Below are 24359 nucleotides of genomic sequence, written 5' to 3' on the forward strand. Positions count from 1 at the left end.
TGCAAAACAAACAAAAAAAAAACCCCTCTAGCTAGGGACAAATAGTTGAATTTGGGGATTCTTTCAGCAATGACTGTGGCATTGTTCAATATGTTGGAAGACCCTGCCAAATTACCCCCAAATGGGTTGGCTTTAGTTGTCGCAATCTTTGCCTTTCCACAGAAAATACATCTTCCACTTTAAATAATTGGAAATGAACCCTGTGGTGTATCACAGAATAATGTATTAAGCATCATCCTAAAATCCCACATAGAGCTCACTAATTCTACTGAATCTCTATATTAAAGTAGACTTGGGTAACTAAGTGAGTAACTTGGTATGTCATCGCATTGTTTTCAAATGGAAGAGCTCAGTAACGGCTTTTTAAAGCTAAATTAACGGCAAAACATCCACTTACCTTCAGAGTAAAATACACTGATGAATAAAATTGATTTTCCACTTATGTCCTTGAGCCAATTTTAATGGCATTATACTGTGACTGACCCTTTGGTTGTAAGTACTTACCGTGCATTGTCGCAAATGTCAGGTAATCTAAATGATACAGAACCTGTAGCCGGCAACGCTGTTTACAGTATCATGGATTGGATACCATGCCAGTTTGGCCCCTCGATAGTGATTTTCCTCTCATTTTGAAACAAAGGATATTTCCGTTACGTCTGAGTTTTGCAATGAGCAGAAACAAAAGTCAGGGTCAGACATTATGTAAGGTTGGTATATATTTGTTCCGACCCGTATTTAGTCTGAGACAACTGGATGTCAGTTTTTCTAGAGCTACAGCTGAAAAGACAGTCAAGGTGAGAATTATTCTTCCTCTCACTCAGGGTCACTCAGTACCCTCAAGTAAAACACTTTGTACCCCTAATGTTGTTTACAAAGATTTTTGACATGTAACAATTATTATCCTGTTTCTGCGGTACTGGCGGCATTATTATCTGGTAAAAGATATGATCTGGCAGCAATGTGATTCACCACGGGGCCCCCAGGCAACTGCCCATTGTACCCATATGTTAAGATGGCACCGGTGTCATGATTTATTCAACAAAAATAAAGCCAAAATGGTGAAGCCATGTGTACACCTGTTCTGCTTATATAGGAATTAAGATGGTAAATAGACAGGTGCTGATAATCAAATGCACTTGATTAATCGTCAGCAAGTGTGGCCACTTCTATAAAAGCTTCAGTTTTAGCAGTTTGCTGGTTTTGGGCATTCAGGTGTGTGTTAACACAGTGCCAAGGCGGAAAGATATCAGCAATGACCTTAGAAAATAAATTGTTACTGCACATCAATCTTGGAAGGATTAGAAGGACAAACAATTTTAGAAGTCCAACATTCTACTGTGAGAAAGATTATTCAAAAGTGAATAATATTTAATACAGTTTCCAATCTTCTCAGGAGTGGGCATCCCAGCAAATTCACCCCAAGGCCAGTCTGAGCAATTCTCAGAGAAATTGCAGAAAACCCAACAGTACCATCTCTACAGACATCAGTTAGCATGTTAAATGTTAAAGTTCATGACAGTACAATTGGAAAAATACTGAACAAGTGTGGTTTGTTTGGAAAGGTTGCCAGAAGAAAGCTCTTATCTCTAAAAAGAACATGGCAGCATGGCTCAGGTTTGCAAAGTTGCATGTGAACAAACCACAAGACTTCTGGAACAATGTCCTTTGGACAGACGAGACCAAAGTAGAAATGTTTGGCTATAATGCACAGCGTCACGTTTGGTGAGAAACAAACACAGCATATCAGCACAAACACCTCACATCAACTGTCAAGGATGGTGGTGAAGGGGTGATGATTTGGGCTTGTTTTGCAGCCACAGGACCTGTAGGGTCTATTTGTATATTTTTGCCCTTGTTCTCACTTGACCTTTACCAGGACTATGAGAGGCTATCCGCTTTCATCAAAGGAAGAAGCCATTTAACAAAAAAGCGAGGGATACCTCATTGGGGTGAAATAACAATGCAGGTCTTTATAAGAGGAAATAAACAGTGCTGCTCCTGTGGTAAACACATACAACATGTTTATTTAGCGTAACTGCTCTGTAAAATGCAGGTTTAGGAAACAGACAGACCTACTTTATGACAACCATACATGGCAGCAATCACTTAACTTTCGGATAATGTACCCAGTAATATATATATAAAGTCCAAAATTAACAATTGCACTCCAAATGCCAAGTTTTTGCCCGGTGCCAAATAGCTGTAGCAGTAAATAATATAAAGTCCAAAAATAGTTACCGGCACTCCAGGGATTTTCCAAATAACCACACAAACAACTTCGGTTTTCAAGTCAACGTTTCAGTCTTGTTTATTTCAGACTTTCATCAGGACATCAGTAATATATATATATATATATACACACACACACCGTATTTGGTTGATTAGAAGACATTTGCTCTGAAAAATACTCCGTCTTATATTCGAGGTCATCTTATAATCAGACCTCAAATAGAGGTCTCACTACAGGACTGAGATCCAGATCCCCCGCAGCGCTGCAGGAGACCCGGATCATCCTCTCTGGCAACCGGTGAATGTCTGCGCGATACGCACAGACAACCTCCACTGCTACTCGACACTTCCGCCGGGGCTTCTCTGACGGAGCACAGGAGTCACATGACCTTCCGGTGCTCAGCCATAGAAGCCCCGGCAGCAGCGGAGGTTGTCTACGCACATTACACAGACCTTCACCAGCTGCCCCCACTTGACACCAGAGAATCTGAAGCACGGGGCATATCTAGTGGGCAGAGTGGCATATAAGGGAGGTAGTGGCATAAAGGGGGGGGGCAAAGTGACATATCCTGGGGGCAGAATGGCATATAGAGGGTATAAGGCATATCAGGGAGGCAGAGTGGCATATAGGAGGGTATAAGGCATATCTGCAAGCTGTGGGGCAGATGTACATTACTGGGGGGCAGGTTGGCAAATAAAAGAAAATAAAACCAAAAAAAGCATTTTTCTCAATCATAGTTTTTTATTAAATATGAAAAATAGTTTACATGTGAATTCATATTTACTGGTAAAACTTTTTCCGATAGGGTCATCTTATATTCAGGCTTTTTTTTCTAAATTAATATGCAAATTTTGGGGGTCGTCTTATAATCAAGCAAATACGGTATAGGTCACCTTGTTTAAATATGTATTTTTTCCATGACAATGTAAAAAAAACTTACATTGATTTTCAGGTCTTCTAAATTAAAGCTGTTATTTTTAACATATCAAAAAAGAGTCGTAATATGAATATTTTGCGCAGCAATAAATACTGTTGCTGTTTTTTTCCTCCACTTATTCTTTTACTTAAATTATGGATACAGCACTCATTTAATGAATGGTTTGTTTAACTCTATATTCACGTTATAAACACGTTTCCATAGAGACTAACTTCAAATTGCACACCTTCAAGAAAATGATTATTACTTATAAGCTGTTACTCTAAAAGTTTGAAGTCACCGGTGACATTCTATACTATTTATATATATATATATATTATGTTAAATAGCGCTTTCTACTTTGCGTACATGCTAATTATCCCAGAATAAATGTTCCCAGATGTAATATCATAATTCTCGTATCACTTCAAAGAACACACAGCTTGTCACAAGTGTTTCAAACGTTTAATGCATTGTCATAGGAAAGCATCACTCCCTTAGCTCGTTAAATATTTACAGTGTTAATTAAAGAGATTTCTCTTTATCTTCAAGGACTTGGTGGGAGTAATAATTGCAGCGTAGAATCTCAAGGTTACATTAGAAATGTAGTCGACTTGGGTTAAGCCAAGATGTATATTAGTGATAGCAACGCTACTGGATAAGCAACGCAAAATAAAGAGCAGATCCCCAAAGAATTGTTTGCTTTGGTAGTAGAAAGGAAAACAACAAACATTAAAATCTGTTAAAAAAATAAAGAAAATCTTCTCTACTTCACTATTTTAACCTCTATCCTCTGTATTGTTGCCTCTATATTTTTCTTCACCCATAAAATTAATTACATTTTTTTTTTAAAAGTCAACTTTTTTTCTAAAAAAAAAAGGCGAATATTGAAATTATTAATCACTTGTTAAGAATGACAAAGCCCTTGTGAATGCCGAAGTTAAAAATACCTCAAGTTGCGACCGGGCCGGGTTTAATATTTTAGTCTTCCTAAAAGGTGAAAATGTAAGGGTTCTAACAGAGGATAAACATATTATGGACAAAGTAAATCCAATAAGGATCATTTTCTAGGGAGAAATGAAAATCATTGCTCATTAGTCAATCTTACTTCGATGATCTCAGCATTTCTTTAAAGGAATTCATGAGAAGAACTCTAACCACAAGGTTTACCTGTTCTAACGTAACATGGTAATTTGCATTCTTACAAAGCGAGGTATGAGCCTCTAGTACACGTTAAAGGACTTAACTCTTTAAATGCCACAAAGCATGCGGTCTACTGAGTTGATGAAATATACAGGGCCGGCCCAAGGCAAAATGCCGCCTGGGGCGAATTTTAAAATGCCCCCCCCCCCCCTTATCTACCCTTCCTCTCCCTCCGTCCCTGCCGCCCCCCCCCATTATCTACCCTTCCTCTCCCTCCCGCCCCCCCCTTGTACTCACCTTTCAGCAGTCCTACGGTGAGTCTCCCTGTTCGGTCTCGGTGCCGGCTTGTAATGCTGAGCGCCGGAAATGAGGTAATCTTCCGGCACTCAGCATTACAAGCCGGCACCGAGACCAAACAGGGAGACTCGCCGCAGAGGAGAGAGAGAGGGGGGCGCCGAGCGGGTACTGACAGCTTGGTAAGATAAAACCACTCGGCGCCCCTTTCTCTCTTTCTCTTAAAAAAAAAAAAAAAAAGGGCTTCGAAAGTGTTGCCTGGAGCCCCACTCGGCTCCATTGTCGGGCCGGCCCTGGAAATATATATAGCATAAGTACCAGGCATCTGTGAATAACTCCATCCGCTGACTGAATATGCAAGACAACTTCTTATTAACAAAAGACATTGAAATAAAAAAAAGATAAGTAAAATGGCAAAAATCATTCAGTAAGATGCAATATGGGAATAGCAGCCATACAGTCCTTACTCACCAATGCCAACGTCAACGATCATGTGCTTGATTTCCAAATCAGGTTACCGTGATGAAAAAATAAGACTTTTCCCAAAATATTACATATCTAGACAGATACACTGGACCTAAGACCTAAAAAAAAGTAAAGTGTGGAGGAGCAGTAGTTGTAGTCCCCCCCCCCCAAAAAAAAATTAAGCCACCCACCCCCCTAAAAAAAGCAGCTAAGCACCTACTGCCGCGATTGGAGCATCATAAAGTGAGATGACCATGATTCGCTATCACGGCAGTCACATGACAAGGGACAGTGACACTGGAACCAGCCAGTAAAAGCACGACAACGCGTGCTATAATGGGACCTGAAAATCAAGACACAATGGGTCATCATTAAGGATACTAAGGGGTTAAATATCTAAAGTAACAAATGCAATGTGAAAAAAAGTTTCTTAATTATACAATAGTCAACAGGCAAAAAAAAAAAAAAAGAAATTAATGCAGAATTAAACAAAATATTTTCCTTTAATTTAAACCGTGATTCCTTTTATTTAATTGTGAGTCAAAGCAAACATCGTAAACAGGAAAAGCTGTTCCAGTCAAGTTTATTTATAGGGAATCGCTGGTTAAGCATAATGGAATTAAAAGGATTCTCTGCCGAGAAATATCTAATGAACTTTTTTCTTTTTATTTATTTTTTTTTAAAAACACAATAAGCTCTCCAACAAATAACATAAAACCGACCTTTCAACAAACGTTTTGCATTCAATAATTAAACAGAGTGAAACATCCACAAAATGCCAGTCATGCTAAATGCAGATATAGATATATATATATATATGTATCACAGTAACAAATGTCCGAATCAAGATCATCTGTAGAATCACAGGAACAGGGGAATAATGCATCATATGCTAACTATGTTATGCCCTTTAATGATAATCACTTGCCTATCATCAAAGGGGTTAACAGGACAAAAACATCACATTATCCACGTCATAAATTATAGAACATACATAAATCTGCAATCATATATATTTGCATTTCACGTATAATTCTCTGTGTGTGTGTGTGTGTGATTATATATATATATATATATATATATATATATATATATATATATATATATATATATATATATATATATATATATATAAATATCTATATATATTTTACACAGAAAATTATACAAATACATGCACATTTATTTGTAATAAAATACCTAATAAGAAATGTCAAGCTTAAAAGAAGAAGACAACCAAACTCTTGTGCTTTCAATTTTAAGTCCACGTCTTTTGGCCTTTTTTTTTTTATTTTTATTTTTTTAGATTCATTGTGAAACAGCTAATTATATGCTCAATGCAGTATACAGTATCATGACAGAACCAGATAATTCCATGTATTTAATCCAGGGAAGCCATCATTCTTCAGCGGAGGTGATCTCTTTGCACGTAAACATGCCTATACACGGGATGAGTGAGGAATGACGTATACTGGTAATATAAAACAGGCGCTGGGCTGTTTTATCTCTAATACATAGGAAAACAATCCGGCAGGGGCTTGTTATCCACTAACAGTAGAGGAATGACTGAGAAGGCATCCACTTGCAAGAGAAGCTTGAAGGACAAGCCAGTGCCCAGTAGCGACAGTCCGTAGGGAGGATGAAATTCATTAGAACTGGCTCGTGCTGCTTGGGTCACATTGTAACAACCGGACAATTGAAGGATCACTCTTGGCACCTTTTATAAATTCTTCGAGGGAAAGTTTACCTGCAGAAAAACCAAAGAGATGAGCTGAGCTTCCGAGATTACTTTATCCAAAACGACCAATCCTGACGGGATCAGACATGGACATCACCATAACCACCAATGGGTGCTCCTGAGCATAAACTTTAAAATATCTTTGCCGTCTTTGATAAAAGCTATTTTTTATGTAAGACTGAGATTTCCAGGAAACATTATATATATATATATATATATATATATATATATATATATATAATATATATATATATATATATAATATATATATATATATATATATATACACACACCCCAAGATACGCTTTATTTTCAGAAGCAAAGGTTGGCCAAGGAAATTGGTGCTTTCACACTTGGTATGAAAAACAATATAGATACTTCAGCTTGGAGTAGGCATGCATAAAAATAATATATATTAATAATAATAATATATATATATATATATTATATAAGCAATGAAATAAACCAAATTAAAAGCAAAATAAAATAAAAAAACACAGAAAAGAGGAAACATTAAAAAAAATATTTTAGATTAAGAACCTTGGAGAGGAATTAACTTTTTTTAAATCTTAGTTTCAATTTAAATTTATAGGATTAAAACCTAGGTCTGCTAATTAGAAACAGAAGCAAATAGGATTTCTACAACTGCCAGACTCCAATAGAGTTTTTTCCCCCTTCTTCAAAATGTATTACGTTAAGAGCTGCAAAGCCTCAGCCCCGTACATGGCATGTCATTATCTCACAATAATAGCCCATTGCTATGGCAACATGCTTATGGAGAGCCAATAAATGGCACAAAAAATATAATTGCAGGAAAAATGCTCTCCTGTAGTGGTTTAATTATAAAGCTATTTTTCCCAAGTAAATAACCATAACATTAGTTCCCGGCTCTCCCGACCCGCAGAACACGACTAACTAGTTCCCTTTGTAGACGGTTCCTTTTAAAGGCAATCTTCAAAAGAAGAAAGAAGGACGGCTGAATCGTAAGGGTATGACTTCATGTACATACGCAGATAGCGGGTAGTATATTTTCAACTCCATTCAATGTGTTTTTTTGAGTCATATGTATGCAGGTCACATGTTCCACCCTGATGAAAAGGATACTAAACACGTAACACGGGCATGAAGCTAGATATGTACAAAAGGTTATAGCAAAATTGGCTCTAAAGCCAGATACCTTCAAAGGAAGCGTTTGGAGAGCCATTTACTGTAAGAGGACATTTCTGTGATACGGTGACTTCTGTGTTGAATAATGGAGCGGTTTGTATAGTGTATCCAACAGAGTGATATAAAGTGCTGCAGGAAAGTGTGCGGAGGGTCCATACTCTGTACGTGTCCTGCTTTTTTGACAAGCTTCAGGTTATATTCACAGAGGTTAGAGCTGGGTCAAGCGTGAATTGAAAAGTTCATGACATATCAGCCGAGCCGGACCAAAATTGGGCAGTTTGTCTAATAAAGTGACCTCGACTGTCTTCTTTACCATACTTCTAGTCTATTTGACTGCCAACATGAAGCAAGCTGCCCAGAAAAGCACAGCAATGAGTCTACTGACAGACGAGTTGGCAACAGAATCTAAAACATTCTCCAGCTCGACAAATTCAGATTCCACAGTAATTACCGCTAACGCGTCCGATAACTCTAAAGTTGACGAAGAGACTTGCCAGGTTAAAAGCCAATGACTAGTCACATAGAAGTTAATACAACTTGGTAGGGGATAAGAACCATTCGGCCAATTTAGTCTGCCCATTTTTCCTGACTCGGATCTTAATCAGTCCTTGGTCTTGTCTGTGATTCAGGATAGCATTATGCCTATTACATACATGTCTAAATTACCTCCCTGGATTAGCCTCCACCATTTCTGATGGGAGGCTGCTCCATTTATCTATCACTCTCTCACCCCTATATTGCACAAGGTAGGTATACCAATATCATTGTGAGAAGGGCTGGACAAAACCCAGTGACCTGCTAGCCACGGCTTATAAAAGGTTATTGCTGGCCCCCTTAAAAGACTAGATGACTGTATCTAAAATGTACAGCTCTGTGCACACTGTTGACGGAGTAATGCAAGCTCCTTTCCAGTTAACTCTGGGCTGTCTGAGAACTTTGAAATGTGCTTGGTGGGAAAGTCATACCGTTTATCTATGACGCCTTAAGTGTGCCATCTGGCAATCATTATTTGATAAATTACATTTTTGCAGAAACCTGTACTTTTCCACCCGGATTACATGAACAGCACAATTTATGGATTAGCCATTGGTCCTAGAAACCAGGCTAGTGGTTGGGACAATGTGTTGGGACTTCTCTGACTAAATTAAGGCTGTTGACAGCTGTGAATGTATTTGCGAAGTCTAATTAAAGTCATAAAACATTACCATCATTATTTGTGTCCATCTGCTTGAATATTTTGTCTGTTCTTTTTTCTGGGGTAGATTCATCTTCTGGCATTTTCATCACAGATGATACCATCTTGTAGATTGCCTTAGTAAAACCATAAAAAGAACCATTTGTTTGTCGAAATGTACAATACATTGTCTGGCACACTGGGTTATGATGATGGAGCTAAAACACATACACATGGCTAGAAAAAGAAAACAGAACAAAACTCATCTTGGTAGGAATTGCCCTTACCTGCCCAACAACTTACATGTTTAGAAAGTGGAACAATAGGGTCCTTGTGGTTGTGGCAGCACCATGAGATTTCTGGCTTGTCTGGTGTCTGTAGATGAGTGTTTAATAATACTTCTACTATATATAATATATATGTAAACAAAGAAAAATGGGCACTCACGGGTCTTTGTAGCAAAGTGCATTAAACACTAGTTTATTTCAATCAGCACGGTCAATGTTTCGGACCGTGCTGATTGAGAAAGGACCGGAGGTGGTCCGAAACGTTGACCGTGCTGATTGAAATAAATTAGTGTTTAATGCACTTTGCTACAAAGACCCGTGAGTGCCCATTTTTCTTTGGTTACATGTGTCTGGCTATTTTTGGAGCACCCGGGCAAATAAAAGCCCGTGTATATTAACAATATTTCTGAGTGTGCAGCCACTCCCTTTGGTTTGTGTATATTATATATAAATAAAAATATATTGAGATAGGTTGCTTTAGGACCAATGATCGCACATCCGGGATTATTATTATGCATGTATATTACACACACACACACATATATACACATATACACACACACATATATATACATACACACACATATATATACATACACACACACACACATATATACACACACACACACACACACACACACACACACACACACACACAGATAAAATATGCAGGATATACCAGCACATGTCGCTAGGTGGCAGTGTTTCACTTTGTCCGCCGCACATTGGGGAACGCAATGCTTAGCAGTATATGCACCTATCACATTTTAACCCTTATGTTACCCTTACAATGTTTACACTCTGTCTTTTCATAGATTGGCAGAGAAAATGTAAGTTTTGGTATATTATTCTGCCTGGGGCCAAGGCAAGCAACACACTAGGAGCCCTCAATACAGAAACAGAACAAAAACCATTTCAGCCCATTTTCTATGTGTTGTAAAGCCTCAAACATTATTTGGGCAATATTACGTTACTCATGTAGCACAATTATATTTTCATGTCGCAGAGTCTGGCATCAGTAAATGGGAATAAAATCAAACACAGAATGAAAGCATTTAGTGTTCAGTACTCGGAAATGTATTATTAACACCTTTATGGGGCTCATACAAAAATAGTTACAACAAAACCGCTTGTAAAAATAGTTTCTGTGCAGGGATGTCTCTTGGGTTGTGCCGAAGCTGCGAGAGGAATACCAGACCCCACAGTTATTGCTTTCCATGAAAATCTATGTTCTGGCACGATATTTCCAGGAGTCCTCCACCAGCCCAGCAGGTCTGTAGATCATACGTGTGAAAGCGCCAGCCTTCCTGCCAGATTCCGGAGTCATGCAAACTTTCTATATAGCCTGCGTGACATTTACTTTAAACACGCAGGGAAAGAGCTGTATGCGTTTCCTTAAAGTGGGTTAAATCTAAAGAGATGACATCAGGTTAACTAAACATTGTGAATCCAGCCCTGCATGATGGATAATTGAGGAAATTTGGTGAATGTCATCTCAATGGTTTAACTATGCAAGAGCAGCTGGCTAACAAGCTCAACCGCAGTAGTGCCAATCCCTTTTGGACCTCAACCTCTCGTCCCTTTTTCCTCCCCGATGTGCTGCTTTTCTAGTAGTTCAGAATGTTTGCTGGCTGTGAGTGTATCACAGGGTTCCACAGACCTGACAGTCACAATAACATGCTTATAGAAACTCAAAATGTGTAATTATGGAAATCAAATATACTATTCTTCTAAACGCCTTACTCATTTGCATAAATAGAAAGAACTCACACAAAAAAGTGCCACAAACAAACTAGATTTTTGGGATATCCCTGCTTGGTTGAGACTCATTAAATCACTGAAGGTCAAGCAAAGGATATACAAAGTTCTAGACTGTGTGTAGTGCTTGCGCTAAAGTTCAAATGTTTGATTATATGAAGCAGAAAGCAGGAAATTAAAAGCATTGTCTTACCTGCACAATTTCTAGCATCTCTCCACGACTTATATAGCCGTTCCCGTCTAGATCATACATGCTAAACGCCCACTTCAGTTTCTGTTCCAGCTTACCCCGCGAGGTGACACTTAGTGCAATTATAAATTCCCGAAAGTCAATCGTCCCATCGCCATTTGTGTCGAACGTACGAAATACGTGCTCGGCAAACTTGGAGGCGTCGCCATACGGGAAGAAATTTGCATAGATTTTCTTAAACTCTTCCACCGTTAGATGACCGGTCGGACAATCCTTCAAGAAGCCTTTGTACCACTCTTGCAGCTCGTGATCCGTGAACTCTGTGTTTTCCCGGAGATCCTGAAGTATTTCGGGTCGCAACTTACTGTTCTGTTTTCCCATAATGTATTCTTTTTACTTATATAGGACAGCTGGAAAACAAAAAAATATACAATTGTACATCTGTAAAATCAGCATTTTCAGAGTAAGATAATATATTGTGATTAACAAATCCATGTACAATAAACATTTTTGACGGCATATATTGCCATCGAAAGATGTGGTTAGGATTGGACGCTAGCCAAAGTGAGCCCGATACACCGTACTTATAAAGTATTTTTTATACATCTGAACGAGGGACAATGTTTCTAACTCTGAATTTAGTTACAAAAGTGCTAAATTCAGAGTGAGCGGAACAGCCCCTTTCATATAAATGATAAATGGTGCTTTTCTCGCTAGGACCATTTTCATAGAATACAAAAAATGAATGGGTTCATTTTGACTGTTTATACCATATCTTATATCAGAAAGCATTGGGGCTAGCCACAAGCCAGGGGGCATACATAAGAAATCTGTGAAACCAGCCGGGCGAACGGGCATGGCCACGCACCATTCCTACTCTCCCACTAAAAGGAGACTGTCTTATATATTGGGACAAACCATCCCAATGTCATAATATATATATATATATATATATATATATATATATATATATATATATATATATATATATATATATATATATATATATATATATATATATATATATATATATATATATATATATATATAATATGACATTGGGAAGGTTTGCCCCAATATATATATATATATATATTGGGGCAAACCATCCCAATGTCATATATCATTCAAATCATATATCAGATATAAAATCAGCCCCATACACATAACATTTTATATATTTTCAATTTTGAAGGAGCCAAAGGTGGCAAATAATAAATTCCTACGGGATGTAACAACCAACAATGGAATACCGGTAATTAATGATCAATAACAAAAATCTTAACGTTAACTGACTTGTGCATGAAAATTCCAGACAATATGATCTCAGAAGTTATCTAAAGACAATAACTGGTATTTTATACATATGCTTCCTATACATTATTGACCAATTTTACCAATTGTATTTTTAGTAAAGCCATTATATAACTCCCCGACAGAAGTTAATAAAACATTTTAACTCTGAATCATAGCCAAATAGCTCCTGCGGGACTAGGAAAAGCAAACCATTCTTACATCTAAAACTGTAGACGTAGTTCACATCATTAAGGGGTCAACGTGGGCGCCATGGTAAGACCCCCATGTTTTGACAGGACCATAAGTGGTTGGCTATGTTAGTTAGTAAAGATCCTATGCTAAAATTACATTTATTTTTTTTTTTAAGCAATACACTTCATGGACAAGAACAATTACAAGATGACAGAATGTTGGCAAGTTCTGTTGTGACACACGCTGCGGAGGAGGCTTTTCATTCAATACAGATGGTAAGACAGGTTCTAGCGTCTTCCCATTTTGGTGACCCCACTTCTAAAGGATAAGTGAAATAGAGCAAAACAATGGTTAAGCACAAACATGGTAAGCTACTTAGCGGGTGAAATTAAGCATCCTTTATCCTGACTGGTTGGGAAGCTAGAAAAGGTGAATTAAAGTTCAAGACACAGAATGCCAACTGCATTTTACACCTACAGAAATTACAAATGAGTCATACTAGGTGTAAACTGCATTTTGTGAAAGGTTGAAAACCCCATCAATCATATTAAATTAGTTCCTTCCAGCTTCTTATTTTGTGTAGAACAAAGTGGAGTTTTGTTTCTCAATTTGTGGTGGATGGACCAACTGTGGTCTTATCCAGTTACTGAGCTTTGATGGATGCAGCAACTACACTTTATGGACAAAAGTATTGGGACACCTGACCATTACACCAATGGTTTCCTATGACACCACTTTCTAAACACAGACATTAATAAGGAGTTTGTCCCCCTTTGCAGCTAGAACAGCTTCCACTCTTCCGGGAAGGCTTTTGTGAATCTCTGTTCCAGTTCATCCCAAAAGGTGTTCAATGGGGTTCATGCTGGAATAGAAAAGGGCCTTCCCCAAATTGTTCCCACAAAGCTGTTATTTTGCATTCAAGTTGATGCATGTTTTTTTTAATGGTTTTGCATGAATTTCCTCTTCCCTATCTGCTTCTTATGTTTGCTTCCCAAGCAAGCTCAGCGGTGTGTTTACCTCTATTTGAAATCAATGGTCATTTAGCACGAACCTTCCAATGGTTGCTATGCTGATAGCGCCACTCTTCAAACCTTGCACTGGACTCCCCTGTTATACATGGGCATCATGTGCTCATTGATGATAGTAAAACAGTGTCTTACTGGGAGATGTGCAACTAGGGTACCGACCCATAGGCACCACCAGAAGGAGATGGTCCCGCAGGCCTACGGTCTAAGAAGTCCAATACATTTCACTGGGATAATTGCCATAAAGTAAGAGGTTACATAAGCTTAAGGTCTCAAATGTGCCTTCACCAAGCGTAAAGTTTGAAAGCTTATGTTAGTCTATATTTTACTTCACTTTTTTTTAAAAAGTATGACAAAGTTTCTTTGAGTATTTCCTCTGGGATAAGTACGGCATTACCCACTATTGTATAAAGTAAACCTATAAAGCAACTAAAACAAGGCATAGCAGGCTTCTTTATCACAATCCGTGTAACCACAAGCCGTGTAAACACAGCGAAGGACACATCACAGATAAGAACTTGTATGAAAACTAAAAAAAGAAACGAGTTCCCTTAATACCTACAAGTAATCTAAGTTTGGTAGAACGCCAATAAAACACATTTAATGGTACGAGTTCTCTTACGGGGAATAGATCACCTTCTCTTTCAAAAGAGCTGAAGATACTGGGAAACAACAGAGCTCTAACCATCCCAAGAAGAGAGACGGCAGCATCAATGATTGAGACACAGACCGCCCCAAAAGAGTTTAGTAAAACCGTCACACACGCCATATATCCATGCATTTTATGATGCTATTTTAAACTTAACACAGAGCGGTTTGATCAATCATATAGATCCAGAGATTTTACCTCTTAATCTCTGCATACAACCAGCAGGTCTGTAAGTGATTAGCCCGTTAATACTAATGATAGGAGGGATGTTCTCCTGAGCAGACAATTCGATCGACAGACTCTGCTAACCAAATTACTAGTAAACATATGGATTCCCATCTAAACTTTGTAGCTTATACCTTTATAATCACCGGCAGACGAGAACTATGACTATAGAGAATAACAAGTGAGATACACCGCACACTGCCGGCTGCTGCATATTTTTAGGTACAGCTGAACAAATGACTATTTTGCCAGTGCTCTTTCGAAATTTTATCCTGCGATAAACATCACAGGAGCACCAGCATGGCATTATTAGTGCACAAGCATTACACACATTATATATTTACATATACACACAGAATAGAAACATGAAAGGATATATACCGTGCATATATATCTTGATAACTGGTTGCGATGTGACCCTAAACATTGATTGTTTTTCTGTACCCTGGAATAAATAGATTTTTGAAGTTTGAAAAAGTCATGTGAGCGCTCCCTACACTTTTTATGGACTGTGTATCTTTTAGTAGTGTGCATAGCACCGGGTTATTGAAATTTATGTTAATTATTAATCTGAGTGCAGACATTGTGAACTTTTGTTATATATATACACACACACACACACACACACACACACACGTGTGCTCTATTGGATTGAGATCTGGTTACTGTGGAGGCCATTGGAGTTCAGTGAACTCATTGTCATGTTCAAGAAAAAAGTTTGAGATGATGGTTTGTGACATGGTGCATTATCCTGCTGGAAGTAGCCATCAGAATATAGGTACACTGTGGTCATAAAGGGATTTACATGGTCAGCAACAATACTCAGGAAGGCTGTCTGGTTTAAACAACGCTCAATTGGTACTAAGGGGCCCAAAGTGTGCCAAGAAAATGTCCCCCACACCATTACACCACCACCACCCTGAACCGTTCATACAAGGCAGAATGGAACCATGCTTTCATCTTGCTTACTCCAAAGTCTGACCCTGCCATCTGAATGTCACAGCTGGAATCATCATTCTCCTCTGACATCAACAAGGCATTTGTCACACAACTGCCGCTCACTGGATGTTTTCTCTTTTTCGGACCGTTCTCTGTAAACCCTAGAGATGGGATTTTCATGCACAACCAGTAGATCAGCAATTTCTGAAATACTCAGACCAGCCCGTCTGGCACCAACAACCATGCCGTGTTCATAGTCACTTAAATCCCCTTTCTTCCCCATTCTGATGCTCGGTTTGAACTTCAGCAAGTTGTCTTGACCACGCCTACATGCCTAAATGCATAGAGCTGCTGCCATGTGATTGGCTGATTACCTATTTGTGTTAACAAGCAATTGAACAGGTATACCTAATGAAGTGGCCAGTGAGTATGTAATATATATATATATATATATATATATATATATATATATATATATATATATATATATATATATATATATATATATATATAAAAAAAAAAAAACATACATATACACACTGCACATTTAGAGATCACTTCTTGTTTCCATTCAGTAATTGCAGAAATGGAGCCATATGAAAAGCTTACGTGTTTATATTTACACACACATATATTTTTTTTTTTATTATTATTTTTTTTTTTACACATGGTATATTATACACACGGTATATACGGTATATATATATACAGATCCAGCAGTTTGTGGGCTGTTCTGGTACCCATGCATGGTTTGACACTGAAAGTATTACGCCTGACAGTTACAAATGATTGTAATACAAGCCTGGCAGCGCCAACCAATTCCAGAACAAGGGTAAATTAAATTAGTAGATTTTCCTCTGTGTTTTGTTTGTAGAGATGCTGGGGGGGTAAAATCTCAGAGACAAACAGAAAAACTCCTGCGCTTTAATTTCCTAATGGCCGAACTGCATTGAAATGTAACATCCTGTTCTGGGGATACAAAGCGCTGCTTAGCGCAGAGATAGCCAGCTGCTCGCCAATAAAGCAGGAACACGCAGGCAGGATATCGGACCCTCTGTGGCCATTAATTAATTAGAAGGTAGCAGCTGTGCATATGCAAATACATTAAGGAGACGCACGAAAGCGCCTCGGATACATTTAGATATAGGTTAATTTTCCTCTTAACAGCCGATACCAAAATTAAGTTTAATTTGGAGATTTTCTTTTCCAAGTGCACATATTTCCCATCACAATGACACCAACGACACGAGGCGATCCAGCAGCTGAAGGACATCCATCCAGGGCTGCCTTTAATGTGGGGCAAAAGGGGCAGCTGTTAGAGAGCCACCATAGTCTGGAGGTGGAGGTCTATGGGAACCTCCAGCTTAGACATCTCCACTGACGCCTCCTCCTACAGATCTGCGCCTCACCTACTAGCGCCAGAACACGATGTCTACAGATCATGGCGGTTATGGAAGAAATCTGTGCTGGTGGCTGCACAGTCTGGGGGAGCCCTGGGCCCAATTATGTTCAGTAATGCTGTTAGACATGCATATCGTTCTGCTGGGTCCAGAATTAGTTTAAACATTTAAAGAAACTTGGAGGAGGGGTGGGATAAGTTGGGGAAAGACCTGTTTCACCCACCCCCCAGAAAACCTTAGGTCTAATAACTTTTATACAATTAATTAACCCAAATGCTAATGGTACCCTTCTTGCACGGTCTCATTTACCTATAGCCTGCATTTAAAAAGGCCGTATTTATATACCACAAACACACAGCCACATCAGTACAGACCTCCGGACAAGAAAGGACTCCAAAGCCCAAACAGGAGACTGACCTCAAGGTGCCCGACAGGAGCATAAAGATAATGGACTTTTTAAACATGTATTTAAAACTTGATCGGACTGCCATTTATCATACGAATATTCGTTATTAGCAGTACAGGTTTTATTTTCTAATCTGATTTAAAGGAACATTGTTTTATAATTACATATAAAATAATAGGCGCTGTGCCCTTTGTTGCGGTGAAAAGTATATCAAGCAGCACACAAACTCCTAATGAATTTTACACTAGTGGCAATGTTTGACCCTAGCTGTGGTCCCTCTTTGCCACTGGCAACTCTTTAACTAAGCTAAAATGCTATAGATCAATGAAAGAGCAGGGCCAAGTAGCACTGCAGAGTGTTTTGTGGTGAAATACTCTGAAAGGTTGTCAAAAAAAGTCACTAAAGTGGACTGAGGAGGAGATGCGGGGTATCTCAGACGGAAGATAGTCTTCCTGAGTGAAGATCACCAGCCAATACTAGTGACCAGCAATTATCCAAGGGCACTGTGCCAAAGCATAACTCCCAAGGACCCCTTTTTATTTATTTTTACGAGAGACAGAGTCGTTTGGCCCTAAACTCCCAATTGCTCCTTTCACCTCCTGACGCCCCTCTTTTGTAATATCGCAAAGTGTTCATTCAGCAGGTATGAGTGTATCCCTAAACGTTGCAGCTGGAAATGTGTTGATAAAGTAAATTGTGTAAGCAGCCTTACTTGGTTACATGAATACCTAGCGGCCACAAAGACACATGAAAGTATTGGCTCTGCCCACAGCCACACCCCCTAACCACACCCCATTTCATATGTTGGGAGGTACTCCAAAGCACAGTCCCAAAGCATAAACGATCAATAGGCCGAGGTCAGGGGGAGACGGAAAAAGTAAGGAGACCAAAATCAAATATTGCGGAACGTAAACTACAAAGTCCCACCCAGGTGCGGCCAAATCCACTCATAGAACGGACAGGTATTGGAAGGTTTTGTTGGGAATGGTTGTAGAGAATGGGTGACGCAAATGATATACCACCTCAGCACCCGGCACACTCAAGGAGGTAGGGGGGCTACAGAGCCTTTGGATCTAAATGTCACACAGGCCACCATGCCAACGAACCACCATGGATGGGGTCCACTGGGTTCTTTGCTGAACTCAACCACAAGGGTGAAATGCACTGTGACCCCCTAATCTATAAAATGCAGCAGAGATATCAGCTTCATGGTTAAGCGATGTACAATTCCCCACAAGGGCACAATTGCAGAAACATTAAACCATTTAGTAAATCTACCCCGATAGTTGTACATTCTGCAGTTTAAAGACTACCTACCCAACAGGAGGACTGGCCGAGGAAGTGGAAAGCTGCTCATTGTTGCACAGGCTACTGAACTACCACTCACATGACTCTCGGCTAGCTCCCTGCTTGAAGCTACAATACGCCGATACATTTAAAAACCATCAGTAGCGCTGTTCTTCACCACACTGTAATTACTGGATAAGCTTTATTGTGTCTCAGGAAGGCATTGCCTGCACCCAGCTGAGTAAATTAGCAGCGCAAATTAAGCCTGGCAGAGAAAACGGTTACTCTGTTAATGCAGCCACAGTTACTGGAACACTAATCAGAAATGTGTAAAAAACAGTAATTTATGCAGAATGCACACAAATGGAAAATGTATTTTATGGAACAAAAATAGCTCGTCTGATCTGTGAATAACTCCACTATATCTTGGAGTAACAGAGTTCCGTTAACGGTAAATTCTAGTTACTTCCTCAAAAAGTATTCAAAGAAAACTGCCCCATCACTGGGAGATGGGCAACTGCGACCCCCTTGACGTGGGTGATGGGTGTACCATGCCATTGAAATGTAAAAAAAAAAAAAAGCATAAAGAAAATTGTAACTAGAACGCAACGTGTAATATTGTTCCCTAAATATAAGACTATATAATATTGCCGCACTCAGGGCAGGCACACAAACCTAAAAGCTCCGAGAGTGCCTTGGAGTGTAGATGCACACGCAGAGCAGGTAGACCGTCTCCCGGCAGAAAGACGAAAAAAATATTAGGACAAGATCATATGAAACGGAATGGTAGATAAGCGGAACAGCCTCCCAACAGAAGTGGCAGACTTCAGAGGATCTCCCCAACAGGCCCATATTCTCTGCGTCCCGCAAAAAGAGGTTTAGTGCAAGAAAAGAGCCGAAGACGGTGCTTTTAGGGAAAGCAGCAATTGCACTAGTGCCATGGTATCCGTTCCGCTAGAGTTTTAATCATATGAGAACAGAGAAATATTTAAAAAGCGTCTTCAGCGCCTGCTTTTGTGTCACAGAAGTGTTCCCAGTAAAGAGTATGAACGAGGCCACATTTTCCAGAATGAAATAATTATTTCTGGGAAAGGTCTGGGTATTCAGCAGTACTAGGAATAATGCATTTAGTTATAAAAGCGTGTTTAATTCAGCAGACAGCCGCTCTTCAAACGACATTAAGAAGACTAGTTACTCTACCTTCTCTGGGAGCATATAATAATAAAAAAACAAAAGGAAAAAGGCTTTATCGTCAAGAAAAATCAGCAGAGAAGGCATCCATGTGGCATTCGATCTGTGTGATCCGTGGACCTCCTAGGTTCCGTTAGCACAGCAGGGGTTATTCACTAAAGGTAGCGTCGGCCACTATACATTAGTAAGAGCCAACCCCAGCCAACTTTTGCAGCGGGAAGAGCTTGGCTAGCCCTATGTCACATATTGGACTATGCATTATACGGGGCCAGCTTAATTGAAGAAAAAAAAAATAAAAAAGTAAAACGCAGCGGTAAAATACAGTATATATGTGCCATAATTCGTCAAACTTTACACAGACCTCCACCTCCGGACTATGGAGACTGTTAAGGGGGCCCAATGGACAGCTTCCAACTTTTGCTATACATCTTTCTGTACTGGCCACCCAGACCACCATACAATTAGGTGGGTAGTAACTTTAATGAAAGCTGCCCAACCGTACGGTCAATACATTCCCCGCAATAGCAAAAGTTTTTTAGTTTTTTTTTTTTTTTTTAAATCATATTAGTCAAAATGATGCAAAATTGAATTATAGAACAAAATGGCCTATTCATCATGTTAAAACAAATGGTCTTTAAGCTTAATGGGTTAAAATATATTTATATATTTTTTAAAATAATGTATTTCAGCTGGCGTGCAGCTTAATTTATTGTACGGGTATCCAAGGTGCACACATTAAGTACCATTACTTCCTCAGAACGGGCTGCCATTAAATAGAGGAAGTTAGATGCGTGCTGGGAAACATGGCAATATCTTTAAATACCAGAAAATAAATATATATATTTAATAAAATATCCACTTCCATGTGGGCCGGGGTAATTCCACCCATTAAACGTCCAAACGTTGGAATCACCCCGGCCTACATGGAAGTGGATATTTCATTAAATTCTGTTTTGGATATTGGTATTTCAGAATATCTTTTATGCTGTTGGAAATCTCCTTTTCTTAACTTTTTAGGCTCTTCAGTATCCCATGGTCACTCGTACATAAACTATGTTTAGGTTAGTTAGGAGACTTCAGATTCATACAAATTTGAATTTTAATCTGCACAAATGTTTGTAAATGAGGACAGACCAGGGAAGATAATTTTTGTTGCTTTTGCATTTTGTTGTTTTTTCCCACTTTCCCCATCTTCTCCACCGATCGCCTCCATTTTGTGCACCCCCGCTTCATCAGGTCTCTTCTTGACAGGAGGAGAAGCAGACAAACAAGAAGAAGCAAAACAATCAGCTGAAGAAAAGGAGAAGAGGACATGGAAGGGGTTTGTGGCGAAGGTAGGGAGACATTGAGAGACAAATCTATTGGTTGCATCATACGCAACAAGAATTCCCATAAATCATAATCCAGTGTGTACTCTAAACTACTGTGAACCAAAAAACCCAAACAAACTGATGTGGTTGCCACAGCAGAAGCTCATCACAACCCATCTGGTACAGCCATCTGTGTTTGCTGATGTTTATTTTGATGGCTCTTTACCCCCTGTGTTAAATTACTTATCAATATAGTTGAGATCTTAAATTTTTACAGTTTTTTTTTTTTTTTTAAGTGAAAAAAAATTGTGATTGGATAAAAATCCATATCTATGGACGAGACTGCAAACGTAGTTATGCAGTATTTTTTTTGTTTTCTTTTAAACCAGCCTATAATCCATAATCAGTATTTGGATCATAAACCATGCATTTAAAACCACTGTTAACACCAATAAAGGTTTAGATAGTTCATTGAATCGAGGACCTAATCTTTCTGATACAATTACAATTAACAAGGCTTATGACAGAATGTCTGAGATTAGTCCGCCAGTTTAGTTATGCATATGGAGCCTCCCCAGGACAGTGTGGGGCGGATTATTAGTTCCATGAATTTTTACAGTGTTGTGTATGTAATACCGGACGGCCGCTGCTTGCCCTTTTAACATGAATAAAGAGGATTGTTGAGAGCACAAAACACCAGTGTAACGTGTACAATAAGGGTTTTTATGGGAATATAATCTGTTCAGTAGGTCATGTTATCTTCATATCCTTTTCATGCCAGATGTCCTTTAACTGTCAGCGCAAAGCTTCTTTAAGGCTTAGTGAGCACCGGCAGCGCTGGTAGGAATGCTCTGTGCATGCAATATGCATAATGCAGCACAGAAATGCAACAAACACACAAAACATACAGAATATACAGAGGATTACAGAGGAACAAATCTTACATGTATGGACTGCCACAGACACAAATAACAGGCATGTGAGCGGCTTATTGTTTGATACTATTACCGTCAGCTGAGAACAAGCAACAGTCGATCTTGAGAACTTGCGGGTTTGCGCTGAGACTTAGGGTTTTTACTGGGCTTGGGCGCCGGCCAACTCTTTGTGTTCGTCTCTGTGGGAAAAAAAAAATCTTCGTATTCCACGAATAGTCGCCCGTTCCCGTGTTCGGGCGAATATTTGTGTACATTCTTTGTGTTAGTTTTTTGTAGAAGGGGTTGATAGGGGGTTAACACGGTACGCAGCAGCTTTGGCGCCAGGATTTTAAAGGTCCGTACAAGCAACTCTATTGGTCACCGGCAGGGGCCTCTTCTGCCATCAACCAAGGAAGTGCAAGTGGAAGACGAAGACCAAGATTCTTTGTGTTGCGCGTCGTCTTTTTATATGTTTTGCCGCCACCATGTTCGTATGTTTGGTATTCGGGCTGAGCAACAAAAACACACCCTTCGTGTTAGTTTTCGTGTTTCCCCGAATACAAATGGACAAGTCTAGTTTTTACACCGATCTCTTTCACTGTGTACGGGCAAATTCACAGGCTCACACAGTCTGCGGATGATTTCCTGATTTAAAACAGATCCCTATATATTACATTCTGCATATATGCTTAGTAAACCTATATAAAACGGTGCTAAGTCATTAAAATGTTTATCTTAAAAAATATTTTATATAGGTGCACACACAACACACATATATTGGATTGAATCTCTGCCTTAGGCGGTGGTTGGCAAGGAGGATGCGTCGTGGGAAGATCCATTAGGAACATAATAAGCTTCTATTTTGCCAGTTATGTTGGAGATAAAAAGTGTTTACATTTGGTGTAAAGGAATGAAAACACTGGCAGCTACAGAGAGCTGGGGACTGGCCGACCGTACACAGCCCTTCCAAGTGTCATTACATGGCGAACCACTCTGTAGCTGAAATCCATCCCAAGGAAATAATCAAAAGCCAAGATACTCCGCTCCGCGCTAGTCACCCAACTCTACGATGAGCTGGCAGGACACTTCCTTCCAAAATCCCTGATTTCAGAAAAGAAAAACTCATTATCATCTACAATGAAGAATATGAGCAGACAGCTGCATACCTGCCAACAGTCCTGAATTTCACAGGATGCATATAAACACAGAGCGGTCTTCATTGCAAATGCATGGGGGGATACTGTAGAATACTCGCATATTATTTGCCCCTTGCTATTCGGCATGTAGGATATATGTGTATGGCAGAACACATCTCCTACCACCTGGTATACCCGCCGACAGTCAGCTCCAGCACTGGCTTGCCGATGGTCGCACGGGGAAAGGGGGCCTGAGAGGCGACCACTAATAAGCAGAAAATATCAGACCATGGACAGCTCTGGAGCTGCAGCTTTTCCTAAAGTTAAGTTCTTCTTCTATTAATTCTTAACATTTTGAAGAATGCATATTAAAGTAAAGTTCTCACTTTTGTGACACTAAAACGATCACCATAACAATAATAATAAAACATTTTTAGATCTTTATATCTCCCAGTGGAAAATCTTTTTCCCCCTAATTTGCCTGTACCCTCGTATCTATTGGTTTATTTACAGCAAAGGGGTATATCAGATGCTACAGCACTCCTACATTTGCTCAGTAAATCCAGAGCAGATGTTACACCAGAATGGAGTCTCACGATTTCTATTGTCCATAATGCTTAAGATTCCAATTTTTGATGTATGCGAAGCTACGGGAAAAGAAATTCGCCACGGTCAGCTGTCGCCATGGGTTCAACAATACATGAAGCAAGCGTAATACAGAAGGGTGTTGGCGCTGGCTTAAATATCCCTAATAAGCATAATTACTCCTTTAAGTATTCGGTGTTCAGTCAACAAACTCAGTTTATCCAGGGGGCCAGATGCACAAACCGCACTAGAGCTTCCTCAGTAGATGGACTTGCGGTCAGAGCAGAAGAGAGACCTTCTAACAGGAAACGAGACACAAGGGACATATCCGCAGGGAAAAGAGACATGTATTTTAGGATGTATGGAACGTATTGGAAACAATAGCTTCCAAAGTGATTGACAGCTGTTTGAGACTTCCATGGTCTGAAAACGGAGACAATCT

At 39.3% G+C, this 24359-nt stretch overlaps 1 protein-coding gene across 1 annotated transcript; it reads right to left on the minus strand.

The window, feature by feature from the left end:
- Positions 1-6697: 6697 nt before the first annotated feature.
- Positions 6698-11743, minus strand: LOC149288362 (hippocalcin-like protein 1). The gene is made up of 3 exons (XM_089491828.1): positions 11366-11743; positions 9159-9264; positions 6698-6795 (listed from the first exon to the last, which is right to left on the minus strand). Exons 1-3 carry the CDS (start codon positions 11741-11743, stop codon positions 6698-6700), a joined length of 582 nt encoding a protein of 193 aa, XP_089347954.1.
- Between the last annotated feature and the right edge of the window lie 12616 nt (positions 11744-24359).

Source organism: Sceloporus occidentalis, unplaced genomic scaffold, assembly GCF_023333645.1.
Source record: "Sceloporus occidentalis isolate IW3139 unplaced genomic scaffold, rSceOcc1.0.p SCAF_52, whole genome shotgun sequence".
In the NCBI taxonomy this organism is placed as follows: domain Eukaryota; kingdom Metazoa; phylum Chordata; class Lepidosauria; order Squamata; family Phrynosomatidae; genus Sceloporus; species Sceloporus occidentalis.